General features: G+C 38.5%; 1 protein-coding gene across 1 annotated transcript in view; it reads left to right on the plus strand.

Moving 5' to 3' along the window:
* The window catches only part of GRK7 (G protein-coupled receptor kinase 7), a 28074-nt gene extending 15157 nt beyond the window's left edge, over nucleotides 1-12917 (plus strand). Inside the window, exons 3-4 of the mRNA XM_039837342.1 lie at nucleotides 5198-5472; nucleotides 12584-12917. Coding sequence (XP_039693276.1) covers nucleotides 5198-5472; nucleotides 12584-12917 — 609 coding nt within the window. The remainder of the gene's footprint in view (nucleotides 1-5197; nucleotides 5473-12583) is intronic.
* Nucleotides 12918-15031: the final 2114 nt, after the last annotated feature.

Consider the following 15031-nt stretch of genomic DNA (forward strand, 5'->3'; position numbering starts at 1 on the left):
ACTCTTCAAGGAGGTGGTGCCCTTCAAAATCACCAACGTTTTCTGTCTTTAGGGCCAAGAGGTAAATTTAGTCCTGAATATTATTTGGAATGAATCCCAGGCTAACCTGCATGCTGTCTCATACTTTTTCCACTACACCAAGAGACTATAGTACAGTAAAGGTGGTGGCCAATTCTTCATTTATTTTCTTGGAGAGGGAGCAAAGCGATCCTAGAATATGGCTCAGGGTCTGGTCCCCACCTCTCAGCAACCTCCATAATGTAGAGCAGCTCAGCCAGCATCTGATGAGCAGAGATACAGGCAAAGAAAGGAGAACTTATTGGGAAGCAGGGGTAGGAAAAAGATAATGACTTAGTTCTTGGCAAATGGGAAGAGAGAAGGAGGGGACTCTCGGGGAGGAAAATAAATCCCGAAGGAGACTTGGAGGGGTAAGAAAAAGCCACTTCACTTATTTCCTTAGAGGCAGTGTCATGTAGTGGTTCAAAGTGCAGACCTGTGTGTGACTCTTCGGTGGCTGACCTTGGGCAAGACTTAACCTCTCTGTGGTTCAGTTTTCTAATCTGCAAAATGGGAGATAAAGTAATCTGTGTCTCATAGAGTTATCATGAAGATTAAACAAGAAATTTATATAAAGCACTTGAGAAAATATTGAGCATGTAATAAGCACTCAGTTAATATTGTCCGTTTATTATTTCCAATTTTTCTCCCAGTATGTGTCTCATGATCTTTTTTTTTTTAAGAAAAAGGCATGTTCTCCATTTTCACCTTACACTTTCTACTAAGCAACCGATGTTTATCTGGTGTCCTAAAAAGCGATTTTAATCCTTAAAGTCACTCACCTCTGAAATCTGCTCATTGGAAGGGTGCCACACACGGAGCAAGTTCACAATAAATATTGCTGAGAAGAACTTACCAATTGCCACTGTCTGAACTGCAGCTGGGTATTGTTTACAGTCTTTCTTTGTGCTTCTCCCACCCCAGCAGAAGAGTTTGAACCAGAAAGAAGGTGGACCTAGGAACATATAGCCCAACTGAGAGTTACGGACAGTGAAATACTACATACAGGAAGACCCTCAGCCCCTGCCCCACCTCAGTTCCCAGAATGAGGGTAAGCAGGCTGACCCCTCTCAGGTGGAATATTGGAGAATCTCTATAAGGAAATTGAGAAGACTAACAAAAGGTCTACAGATACTCAGGGGTGAGGTCCCCATTGAAATGGTTTGGCAGGTTCACACTACGGCGAAGCCCATCCATTGACAAGTTTCTTGTTAGCTTTTAGTGTTGCACTCTCAAATATAAACAGATAGTTACAGATCATTTCTCATTTCAAAATCTCTCCATAATAAAAGACAACACCAAAATGAACGGAATAAGAAACTTGCAGGAAACAGGAACAATGTAGAAAATAGAAGAGAACGTTTTTAAAAGATTTTTATAATTAATATGCTTTTGAGATTTAAGAAAAGATATTGCATCAAGAAATTAAGAACAGGTGCTATAAAACAAACATTCAGAGAAAAACAACAAGGATATTTGGAAATAAAAAAAAAAATAAATAGGTTTGCAGAACAACATGGATAAATTTCAAAAATGTTATCTAAAAAAAGAAGTCCGACACAAAAAAAGTATCTACCATACTATTCCATTTACATGAAATCCAAGAGCAAACAAAACTAACCTGTGGTGATGGAAATCAGAAACAGGTTGCATGGGAAGTGGGGAGGAGAATGGACGAGATAGGGGCACAAGGGAACACTTTTGGATGGAAATGTTCTAAATTTTGTTTGGTGGCATTTATGTGAATGTATTCAATTATCAAAATTTATTTAACCGAATATCTAAAACTTGTGCACATGACTGTATGTTAATTATATGTTAATAAAAACATATCTGCAAAAATGTAAAGTTCAATGGAAAGATTAAGGCTCTAGATCTAGCTATCAATTTACAGGAAATAAAAAGAACAGAGGAACAGGTTAAATGACACCACAGAGATGCAGTCAGCAAAATCTGACTGTGGCAAACTCTATGGTTTAGCTGTTTTTTTCCCAACAAAAACATGCAGAGGAAGCAAATCTCTGATAATTCACAGAGATTTAAGAGACATATTGATCAATCGATTACATTGTATGAACCTTATTTGACTCCAACTTTAAACAAACTGTTTAGAGGACAAGTTTATAGGACAATAGGAAAAGTGTGAACATGTCCAGATATTTGATAATATTAAAAAATCATTGTTATTTTTTTAAGTGAAATAACAGTATCGTAGTGCTTCGTTTGGGGTTTTTTAAGTTCCCTTATCTTTTAGAGATTCATTGTGAAATACTTATAAATAATACAAGATCGAGGATAGTCTGGAGCAGTGGGAGTTGACAGGTCCACAGATGAAACAAAATAGGCTGTGTGTTGATAATTGTTGGAGCTGGGTGTAGAGTACACCGAGTATAGTGTATTCTTCATTTGCATGTATTTGAAATTTCCCATAATAAAATATTTTTTGTTAAAAAAAAAATAGAGGAGTAAGAAGAAAAAATAGAATTCTCCCATAAAAAAGAAATGAAAGAGATGGAAAATAGAAGTGAAAGATCCGAAACATAAAGGAAAATTTCAGAATTTCACAAAACGGAAAGAAAATGGAAGGGAGAAATGATAAAAAAAAAAAATAGTATGAGAAAATTTTCCAATACCGATAGTTCTTAATTTCTAGATTGAGAGGCCAATCAGTAGCTGGCACCATAGATTAAAAAAAAAAAAAAAGCCCCACGTCAAAGTACATCATTGAGAAACTTCATAAAGTTGGGATGCTGAGCCACAATCTCACTTACCTTCTTACAGTCCCTCTGCTGTCTCCATTTCTCTTTCCGACAACCCCTGTGGGTATCACTTCTAGGCAGAGTTTTTCCTCCACTTTTTGAATGAGATGTGGGACCTTGGATGTGGGACCTTGTTGCCAGAGATTTGTTATGGGTATGAATGACAAATGTAGAAATACAGACAACCTAGCTTTTGGGTAATTCTCGACTAATGGATACAGGAGATAGGAGGGAGCTGGACAGGTAGATTCTTCCTCCTCTTTTCTCTCCTATGGTTCCTCCACGTTACCTTTCTGGAAGGGTCCCTTGTGTCCCGTAAACCAGCAGTCAGTCTGGTAATACCTGGCATCACACTCCTCTTCCCTCACTCTCTTTTTCCTTCATAATATCCTGTTATGAAGACTTTAAAATACACAGGAAAGTTGAAAATTTTTCACAGGGAGCACCTATAAACCCATTACCTAGAGTTTACCTTTGACATTTTAAACAGCTTTATTGAGATATAATTAAAATACCATAAAACTGACCCATGTAGAGTATACTGTTCGATGGCTTTTAGTAAATTTACAGAGATATGCAAACATTATCACAATTTTAGAATATTTTCTTCACCTTGAAAAGAAATGCCCTACCCTTTAGCGGTCACTCCCATTTCCCCTCTTCCAACCCTAAGCAACTGCTAATCTACTTTCTGATTCTATGGAATTGCCAATGTTGGACTTTGCACATAAATAGAATCATACGATAGTGGTCTTTTGTGACTGGCTGTTTTCACTTAGCATAATATTTTCAGTGTTCATCCATGTTGGGTTCAGCATGTATCAGTACTTCATTTATTTGCACGGTCAAACAGTATTCATCGAATATCAGTAACATTTTATTAGACTGACTTGCCCTATCATGAGTTTATCCATTTTTCCATCTTTCTATCGATCCCTTAATTCATCATATCTTTTATGTATTTCCACATAAGCTTGCCTCCTTTCTTCCCAACCCTCAGCACCTTCACCTTGCACACCTTTCAAATAAAGCTCTTATCACATGACCACCCTAGGTGCAAAGGTCCTGGGAGGTGGAGTACTTAGCCTTCTGGCCTCTGTAGTAGAGGGGTACAAGGGAAAAGGGAAACCGAGAATGGACTTTTGCTGCCTTGGCTTACGGCGTTTCTCAGTCTCAAGTACATCCCCCTTCAGTTTCCCCTCCCACCCTTGCATCCCACAGATCTTATATTTCAGAAATGCCAAATTCCTTAAAGTTTCCTGCACATTTTTCCTGACTCCATCTCTTGCACATGTCCATTACTTGCATAGCTTTCTCTGTGTGACAGATTCTTCCTTCATGATTCAGCTCGTGTCACTCTTCAGTGACGTTTCTCCAACACACACACACACACACACTCAGACATACACACTACACACACTCACTCTCACACACACACCCAGACACACACACACACTCTCTCTCTTCTCTCTCTCACACACACACACACACACACACACACACACACACAACATGTGCTTATTTTAAAATCCTATTATGGTATTTATCCTACTTTATCGAATTAACCTTTTGACCTGTCTATCTCCACCAACCTCTAAGTCCTCAAGAGCAGGCCTTGGATGTCTTGGTGTCCCTAGAACTCACTTCAGGGGATGGCTCAATAAATATTTGTTAGATAGTGAATGAAAAATATCTAGCTACCACCTTTACTGTTGTTTATTTAACCAACGTTTTTTTGGACATGCACCAAGAAAGGCCCTGTGGTAAGTACCTGGTTTGGATACAAAGATGAGTAAGTATATCCTGGGCCTCAGAGGAGCCTACAATACCCTTTTGTCTGGGCAAATGCAAAATGAGACAAGACACCAGGGCAACAGATGTAAACTATGACTGTCTCAGGTAAACCGGAATATATGGTCACCCAAATTACATGTTACATACACTGCTTCTGTGAAAACAGCAGTGCCACGCTGACTCATGTCCAGCTTGCCAGACCCCAGTCACTTCTAGAATTTTCTTGCACAAGCCAATGACTCCTAATTAGTGCTTGGCTCATTTAACTCTTTAATTGTTGTCATCCATGTGAAAATTATCTATGAAATTTAATATTCCTAAGGCATTCCATATACTGTGCACATAAAAAACATATTTTAGTTATTAGACAAAAATCACCTAATGAACAGCTAAAACACTTGTCAACCTTTTTTCATGTTCTGAATGCAAGTCAGTAATCAGCATGTGAAACCCATTACATATGTAGGGTTCCCTTAACAAAGAAAAAAAAAGAGAATGGGTATTGGATAGACAATCAGCAACGTCTATTACACTCACATTAGTGTTTTTGTTTTGTTTTGTTTTGTTTTTTTGTTTGAGTGTTACAGGCTGGAACAAATGGTTATATGGCTCCTGAAATCCTAATGGAAAAAGCAAGTTATTCCTATTCTGTGGACTGGTTCGCAATGGGATGCAGTATTTATGAAATGATTGCTGGAAGAACACCATTCAAAGATTACAAAGAAAAAGTCAGTAAAGAGGATTTAAAGCAAAGAACTCTGAAAGAAGAGGTCAGATTCCAACATGATAACTTCACAGAGGAAGCAAAAGATATTTGCAGACTCTTCTTGGCTAAAAAGCCAGAGCAACGCTTAGGAAGCAGGTAAACTACCACATAACGGAGATGAATGTCAGTATTGTCCACAGAGATTTGAAGAATATTTTGAGTTAGTAACAAAGCCTTGGGATTATGTAGTATTATTTTTCCTATTATTATTTGCATATTATATGGTTAAGTATTTCTGGTACTTTCAAACACTATGAGAGCTTGATATGGAAAAATCTCCAAGATATATTTTAAAGTGTAAAAGTGAGGTGCAAAAGAAGCATACATAAAAAAGAATAAAAAGTATGTATAATTCAAAACATTGCATAGACTATTTTGAGTATACAAAGACTGTATAGAATTGGTTGCTTCTAATAAAGGGAACTTGGGAGCTGGTGACAGGGGTGCAAAGAAAATTGTCACTATATAACCCTACTATCTTTTAAATTTTGAACCATGTGAATCAATTATCTACTTGAAAAGGCATAAAATTAAAACTTAAAATAAAATTTAAAACAGCCACAAAGAGCAATAGCCATAGCTCTGGAAAATTGTGCCCCTATTAAAAATCTCTGTAAAATATCATCATCAATCAGTTAACAGATATTTAATGAATACATATGATGTCGCCGGCTAAATTAAGTATAGTTGGAATTATAAAAAAAGTTTTAAGAAAAGGCCAGTTTTATTGCTTACAATGAAATAATAAGATCAGGATATCTTAGAAGAAAAAAATAAGTAAAAGCTAGCCTGTGAAAAGACCCTTGGCTGTGGGTGACTGTCGTGTATGGAGAAAACCAAGGGCTTAGAGTCACAGACATAGACTCACATTCCAGCTCTGCTGTAGCTCTAGTATGTACTGGTCAATTTACCTCAAGCAACTGAATTACTTTTTTTGAGTCTCAGTAGCCCCGCATATAAAATGGGGGGCGAGGGTGGAGGAGAGAGGTTGTAGGTGTGATGGTTAATCTCAGTGTCAACCTGTCTAGGTCAAAGTACTCAGATATTTGATCAAACATTATTCTAGATGTTTCTGTGCAGGCATTTTTTTTTTTTAGATGAGATTAACATATAAATCAACAGGCTTTGAGTAAAGCAGATTATTCTTCATGTGAGTGGGCCTTATTCAATCAGTTGAAGGCCTTAATAGAAAAAAAAAAAACTGATACTTCTGGGAGAAGAGGGAATTCTCCCGACAAACCATCTTTGGACTTGAACTGCAACTCTTCTCTGAGTCTCCAGCCTGAGAGTTTACCTTGCAGAATTTGGACTTGTTAAGCCTCCACAATAGTGTGAGCCAATTCCTTAAAATAAACTTCTTTTTTCTCATATATATACACACTACTGTTAGGGAGGAAAAATTTATTTCTCCACCCTCTTAGGTTCAAGAATGGAGGCCTGCAAATTAAATTGACGAAAGACTGATTTTTTTTATTCATGTACATAGATAAGAGTTCACAGAAAAATGTGACTAGGATGTGGTTAGAATTGTATCATCTTAATAGTTTTATGCTAAGTGTTAACACCCTTACGAGCTCATTTAGGCCTTTCTGATAGGACATATCTTGCTAATGGGTGCACAAAATAAGTCCAGATAAAGCACAGATGCTCACAGACACAGTTCAAAGCCCTGGGGGTTTGTTGCTGAGACGCTGAGTGTGGTTTCTGGAAAAGGAGCTTGGCAGGCCCACTATCCTTGAGGATGTGCACTGTGTCTATAACTGCTCACTGCAAAACAAACACCAAACACTGTTCTGACTTCCCCTTTTTTAATAAAAGTGAAGTCCTTTTGGGGTTTCTTTCAAATTGTGGAAACAGTTATTAAATAGATCTTTTGTAAAAGCAAAGTGTTGTAAAGGGAACTTTCAAAAAGCAAGGGATAACAGTATTATTAATTTGTTCTAAGGGAGATAGCAGATAATATTTTAACAAAACGATGATCTTGACTATCTTACATTACTTGAATTGAATTTTCAAAATCTAAAAATATATAAAAATATGAAAGCTACAATCATAAAATAATATGACCGATTTTTAATATTACACCAGAACTTAGGCAGCCAGATTACTCTAAATCTTCCAAGTAGTTGCCAGTGGAGGTTCTGAAACAAGGCTGCTTTAGCTCAAAATGTTTGCATATGGAAGCAAGTTTTCCATTTTTGATCTGATATTTTTAAATAGTGAAAGAAAATTCATTTGTAATAACTGTTGGAGCATGACAGATAACCAAACTAACAAGTGAGTATGTGGGAATTGGATGGAACTCTACATTCATGTGACATCAAATGTGAAGGTGATCTCTCTTAGTGTCGATGCCAACATCGTTGTATTAGTCAGAATAGACCATGTTATAACAAGCAAATCCCAAAGTTTCAGCAGCTTAAACCTAAAGGATTATTTCTCATTCACACAAAGCCCACTCTGGGTCCAGTGGCTCTCCAGGGTACCTATCTCCCTTCTGAGCTGTGGTTCAAATTCAGGCTGTTCCCATCTTGCAGCTCCATGGGAACTGGTGGCTTTCAGTTGCTGAGGCAGGAGAAGATAGCCCAAACAATTTTGTACTGCCTCAGCCAGGAAATAACCCACTCACCCACCTCTTCACACACACTTCTGTTGGCCAGAACAGTCCTTGGGCCCTGCCTATGGGTAAGGGGCTGTCTAGTGTGGTCTTCTGTGTGCCCAGAAAGGAAAGGAGAAGCAGACAGGGTGGCCACTGACCAATTCTACTGTCTTGGCTCTCGAGTATGAGAAGTGTCAGAGGTCACGTTAACAGTGGCTAAGGCAATGTGGGAAGCGAAGTCTCTTTACATGATTTTCCTGAAGAAAACATCACCCTCTTTTCGTGTTTGATTGAAAATCTATCTCAATTCTTTATAAGCACACTTTGGGTCTATAAGATGAAATGTTGACAAACTTCAGGAAAATGCCACCTTAAAGCACTGAATCATTGCCTGAAGCAGTTCCATCGAGCATAACCTTTTTATAAAATTATCTGTTGTTGTGACTTTTCTGAATAAAACTGTTTACATTATAAAAAAGGCATATAAAAGCCAGCTGTTCAGTGAAAAAGAAAACCTTCCAGCATTTTCATTTAAAGTCTTTGTATTTTTAAAAAATTCATTTAAATAAGATAACATTTGCTTAATTTAATGGGTGTCCATCAAAGCAGAGCAAATGTCTAGATAGCATGTTGCACAGTGAAGAGGTCAAGTGCCCCCTCCCTTTTGCACTTACAAGTGTTTGAAATAAATTAAAAACCCTTCTCCTTCTTTAGGCATCACTAATGAGGATCTCCTCCTTTGCCTTTATGGGTCTGTGAGTTAATTTTGCAGAGAAACCAGAAGCTTTTCTGAGCATCTCATAGGGGCTCCAGATAGAGCCAGCTATGATGTTTTCCAATAAAATAAAATGTGAAGGTCACTTAATTATTTTGCAGGTTTTATTCCTATTAGTCAGTGCAACAGAACAAGAGCAAATACTCATGCATGTCTCTGACTAAAGTGCTAAATCTCCGACACACAATTTCAGGCTAATACCCTGTTCTTGGAAGACGCCCCCAGTGTGGTCCTCATGTATGGTCAGGTGGTATCTTGTCTTTATTGACTGGTATAAGAAAATCCATTGTAATCTCTGTGTGGGGTTCAGTAACACAAGAGCCCCTGTTAATGCTCAGAAACATATTTTACTCCAAGCAGCAGAAGTCTTCCTGTAGCTCCTGATTTGGCTATTACAAAAGATGCTGTTTTCATAAATAGCCTCTCTCTCCTCTTTGTCTAAAGCACACTGCATGATGAGGGCCAAAAAAGCCCTGCTCAAAGCTGCCAGAGCAAGATTCAAAAGCAAAGTCATCTTTATGTTCTTTCTAATTAAAGAACTGAGGTTAGAGCCACTAGTGCAACAGATCAAAGCGATAAGTGTGTGGTAGCCTAGACACAGAGGTAAAGGAATAGGAGTCGCAAAGCCTAGTCTTTTGTTAGCATCGGCAACCACAGATATTCATTGGAAAAGGGCATCGTTACATAAAATTTTCCAGGGCTGAGAGAGGTTGACAACTCCATCATTACATCAAGAGTTTATTAAGGGAACTTATCTACAAAGCATGTGGAGGACAACTGGCAAGACAACATCAATATATTCCCCACCACCTGGCAGGTGATAAGGGGTTATACAGGGCAGAGCAGGCTGGATTGCCTTATTGGGGTGTGACCTACCACTGATAAAGCGAAAATACCTTCTGTGTTTGCTCGGGGCTGGACAACAGCCTGTCCAAGAAACCAGCACATCTGGGGCATAGGGGAGGGTCGGTCACACAGTCTCTGAGGGGAGTTGGGGAACGCAATCTCTGTTCTGGCCAGGATCTAGTTGGCAGGTTCGGCAGCAGTCAGACAGTGGTCATGTCATGGAATAGTCTCTCCTCCACAGGTATAAGGCATGGGCCCTGCCTTCCAGGGGCATCCAGTTGGGGTGCTGAGGAACATAATGAAAAACCCAAAGTGCTCAGTTGTTCCCTTGTCTTTTGCAACTAGTTGCAAAAGGGCAGAAGCCAGCCACCCCTGATGGGCAAGCCCAGGCCATCTGGGCCTGGTTGCTTGAGATGTTACTTGAGAACTGTTCATACTGATGTGAAGACTGGTTTGTCAAGTTTCCTGAGGTTATCAGCCCCTAGGCACTCTCCATTTATCCAAGTTAAAGCTGCTTAGAGTGAGTTTAAAGTACCCTCTCGACCTCTGGGACAGTATGTTCCTGCCTGCCAGCAGCCATCAAGGTGGTACAAACTCCTTCCTCATGGCACCTGGTCTCATTCCAACTCCTTTGTTCTTTCTGAGACACACAGGCCTATGGTTCATTCCTAGTCTACTTGAATGGAATTCTTGCTCTTCCTTTGTTCTGCCACATTTAAAATCTATCTGATACCTGAAATCTATCTGATACCTGAAAATGGAACATATTGCTGTGTAAACTATACCTCAGTATGGTTCTTTATTTCTTTTTATTTTAGTGTATCCTTGAAGCTTCGGTTTATCTCAGCAACCCTCCCTCAAGGCTCTTACTCTACAGGATATAAAACACCCAGCCATTGGTCAGTGGGTTCTAACAGATGATGAGCCTGCATTTTCCTTTCTTTCAATTGATGGAGACTTAGCAGCTTTTAGAAGAAAAGAGATACCTTGTAGTATCTCAGGAAACAGCTCTCCATACCTGTCTTTCCAGTTGTGTCATAATGGGAAAAGTCCAAGGAGTCCTGGATGGCCTTTCAGGTTGAGGTTGGCCAGAATCACAGAACGACCACCCAGAGGATGACTGGATATCAGATGTCTCCAACCGAGTTTCTCCTTTTCATGATAATATTTTATTACAAATTTTCCTTTGAAAAAATTCACCGATATATTCTTGCTTTCTCGGCACACAGCTATTTTATGGCTGCAGAAGCAAGTGAAGAGGTGAAAAGAAGTTAAAAAGACAGTTAAAAAACAGACAGGTTGCTATGATGATAAAAATGTGATAACGTAAGGGAAGAGCTTAACACTGGATTAGCTGACAGTAGGTTCTGAATACCTACCTGTTAGCTATTCACGATATTGTTATTAGTAATGGTATTATTGTGTTTAGTTTCTAGTCATCTTACTGCGCAGAGCCTTCTGCAGTAATCATGCAACATGGCAGGATGTATGAAGGAGGTCTCCGAAGGGGATGTATGGAGGAAGTTCTCGATCCTTCTCCTAAAAGCTTATTGAAAACAGAATGGAAAATGTAAAAGGAAAGACCTTGAATGTGATTAATTTCAATTAAGGTTGATTTATGACAGAAATTGACTTCTTCCAAAAGGAAAACATGTCTTACTCACACCAGCATATTTGTTCACATAAAGAAAAAAAAATCATTTGACTCCGATGCCACAAAACAGCCCCCTTTTTACTTTTTTTAAATGTGGACTGAAAAGAAACCAAGAGAGTGTGTGGTAGGCTCTCCCTAATAAAGTCCCCAAAGATCCCCACCTCCTGGCATCCACACCTTTGTGTAATCTCTTTTCTTTAGTGTAGGCTGGACTTATGGACTTGTTTCTAAAAATATAGAATATGGCAGAAGTGATGAGATGTCATTTCCAAGGTCAGGCAATAAAAAGACTATGTCTTCTGTCTTGGACACACTCTCTCTCTCTCCTCCTCCTCCCTGCTACTATTTACCCTGGGGAAAAGCAATAACAATGTTATGAGGCAGACCTGTGGAGAGACTCATGTGGTGAGGGACGGAGGCTTGCCAATAATCACATAAATAAGTTTGGAAGCAGATTCCATGCATTCCTCCCCATCCCCAGTCGAACCTTCAGACAAGACCACAGCCCTAACCAACAGCTTTACTGCAACCCCACAAGAGACCTCACAAGAACCAGAGGCACCCAGTTAAGCCATGTCTAGATTTTTGACCCACAGAAACTAAAATAGTTATGTTTTAAGCTACTAAATGTTGGGGCGATTTATTACACAGCAATAGGTAACTAATACAAAGGTTACACAATTGGAAACATATTTTTTTTCCCTTATTCCAAGGCAAATACAATAATTTCTAGCATAAGGAAGGAAGATTTAATAATAAATAACCATGGTCTTGAGCACCAAATATATGCTCATTCATGCTACTAAAAACTACTAATGGATTTTATTAAAGTCTTTAAAGATTATTGTCGCAGTTGAGGGAGGTCAGTGGGCTCCTAGAAATCATGTCATATGAAGAGTGAGGAGATATGACTGTGGTCTTTTCAAATGTGAATAGTGGTCATGTAGGACAAGTCACACTTAATTTGTTCTGTGTGATCCTGGTGGGCAGAGCAAGAGGCAATGACTAGAAGTTTCAGGTTCTGGCCCCACTAAATCTTGCTGGCGTTGCCATGAAACACCAAGAATAAAAGTCATGTCAACTGTATGACTCTTTTAAAATCACGTCAACATGTGAAAGCTGTCTGCAAACAATGAAAGTGCTACTGTCCGCATATGGTGGAATCGTGGGTGATTTTTAAAGTTATTATTTTTCTAAGTTATTCTTTATGTCGTTCCATTATCTTTATAATTGAAATGTATAGGAAAAGAATGCTACATCCTTTGTACTGTCGGAACATTTCCTATTTTGGTGTGTTACTGTGTGTCACGCTGACAATCTCCTTTCCTTACAGAGAAAAGTCTGATGATCCCAGGAAACACCCTTTCTTCAAAACCATCAACTTTCCTCGCCTGGAAGCCGGCCTAGTCGAACCCCCATTTGTGCCAGACCCTTCGGTGGTATATGCCAAAGACATCGATGAAATTGAAGATTTCTCTGAGGTCCGGGGGGTTGAATTTGATGATAAAGATCAGAAGTTCTTTCAAAGATTTGCAACAGGTGCTGTCCCCATAGCATGGCAGGAGGAGATTATAGAAACGGGACTGTTTGAAGAATTGAATGACCCCAACAGGCCTGCAGGTGGAGAGGGTAATTCATCCAAGTCTGGTGTGTGTTTGTTATTATAAGTTGTTCTCTCTACTAGACTGGCAGCAGGAGTCTCAGCTGACCTAATCCTCGAATGTTCCCGCTAACCTAAAAATAAAAAGGCCTTTCAAAGTGAGAGGCAGCAAGCATTTATTGAGATCAATAAGGATAGCTATTTGGGATGCACTGATGCAGGCAGAAACCCAAATAGTGTTCTAATTAGAAAACAAAGGCGAAGGGTATTTATGAAAAAGGGAAGGGGAACCATTACATTAATAGAAGGAAGGCATTTCCGTTGGTGCAGATAACGTAACATAGTGATGTTAATTCTAAATAACGTTTTTAATTTTCAGTCCAGTAGTCATCAGTCCAGTGGTCATAATAACTGTTTTTGTTATCTTTGCAAACAGTTTTTGGGGACATAATGTTGTCCAAAGCTTATTTTGCCCTGTTTTAACATTCCAAAGGTTTGAGGCATAAGACGTGCAGGGCAGTTCCTTTGGCATGGCAGCTCTGGCTCCATTTTATTTTTATTTTATTTTTAACTTTAAGGACATTTGTTTTCTTTCTTTCTTTTTTCGTTTATTATGGTGACATTGGTTAATGAAATTCAGTAAGTTGCAAGTGTACAATTCAACCGTAAGTCATATAGATATCGCATTGTATATTCACCGCCCATAGTTAGATTTCTTTCTGTCACCACATATTTGATCACTTTTGCCCCATTTGCCTCCCCACCCCCACCCTCTGGTAACCACTAGTCTATTGTCCATGTCCATTAGTTTCTGTTTGTTTGTCATGTTTGTTTGTTGCGTTTAGGTTTATATCCCACAAATCAGTGGTATCATGTGGTTTTCAACTTTTTCCGTCTGGCTTATTTCGCTTAGCATGATTATCTCGAGGTCCATCCACATTGTCGCAAATGGCAGTATTTATACATACAATAGAATATTATTCAGCTATAAAAAGAGATGAAATCACTCCATTTATATTGTTGTTTACATTCCTAACGCATGAAAATCTGTTAGAGGACTGATCAATCCAAGCATCCCGCCCGCCCGGAAGGACACTCAGGTTTATTTTGATAAACTAAAAGCATCAGCTCTCTACCATCATGTCCCTGAAAATTACACAAAGTCCTAGGAACAGAGAAAGGAACTTTGTGGTGTACTCAGAAAATGAGCATTTGCAATTCTTAGTAAATAATCATTTTAGTTTTCCATTGTTTATATCCTTTCTTCCTTTCATTTTCGAGTTTTTCTTCTGCTTCTGTACTTATAAAAAGGATTTTGAAGCTAGAAATAAAAGTTCCTGATATTCTGTCCATAAAAAGAAGTGGATTATAATATTTTGGCAATGTTTCAGATAATTTTTAATTTACCAAAAGTCTTTTATATTTTTGAAATACTTTGCCATGTTAATGTTGAAGCATTTAAATGTGAATATACATGAGGTCTGTGAATTAAAGTATTCTGTAAATTGAGTCTTTTAAATAATATACTACAAAATTGCTTACACATATAATTCCATATGCTATTGTTTCCCAAACTTATCTGAATTTTGAAGTCACTTGGGATCTTTAAAAAATACTAATGTTTACCTCCCAGCCCCAGATTTTAATTTGTCTGGAGTACAGCCTGGGCATCTAGCATTTCAAAAGCTCCCCAGGTGACTCTAATGTGCATCAAAGCTTAGGAACCATGGCTGTGTAGATTTAAATGTTATCTTACATGGGTCTTTGCTTTGGCTGCTCAAAACTTCAAATACACATTTTGACAGCAACTTTTCAAATGTCCAAAAGACATGTAATTTTGGCAATTGCAGCGTAAACGAAACTGAAGATAATCTGTATTCATCTTGTAGATTTTCTTGTCCTTATACACTTTAATTCCTCATATATATCTTGGGAAGCAGATCTCTTGACTATTTCAAAATCGGAAGAAGAAGTATGAGCTTAGAAACTAATTTGAACAAATGGTGACCCTTATTTCAAGTGGTTGCCCAGCTAGCACTTGATTGTAGCATTAGCACTTCTCAAAAGCACAGCCAAAGTGAGGATTCTAAGGCTGCAAAATATATTTAGGACACAAATAGAAATCTAGGGTGATTATTGTTATCTTTCTAAAAAGGTATAGGTATGCATAAGGAAATCTCA

The sequence above is a fragment of the Pteropus medius genome, unplaced genomic scaffold (genome assembly GCF_902729225.1).
Source record: "Pteropus medius unplaced genomic scaffold, Ma_sr-lr_union100, whole genome shotgun sequence".
Classification (NCBI taxonomy): Eukaryota; Metazoa; Chordata; class Mammalia; order Chiroptera; family Pteropodidae; genus Pteropus; species Pteropus medius.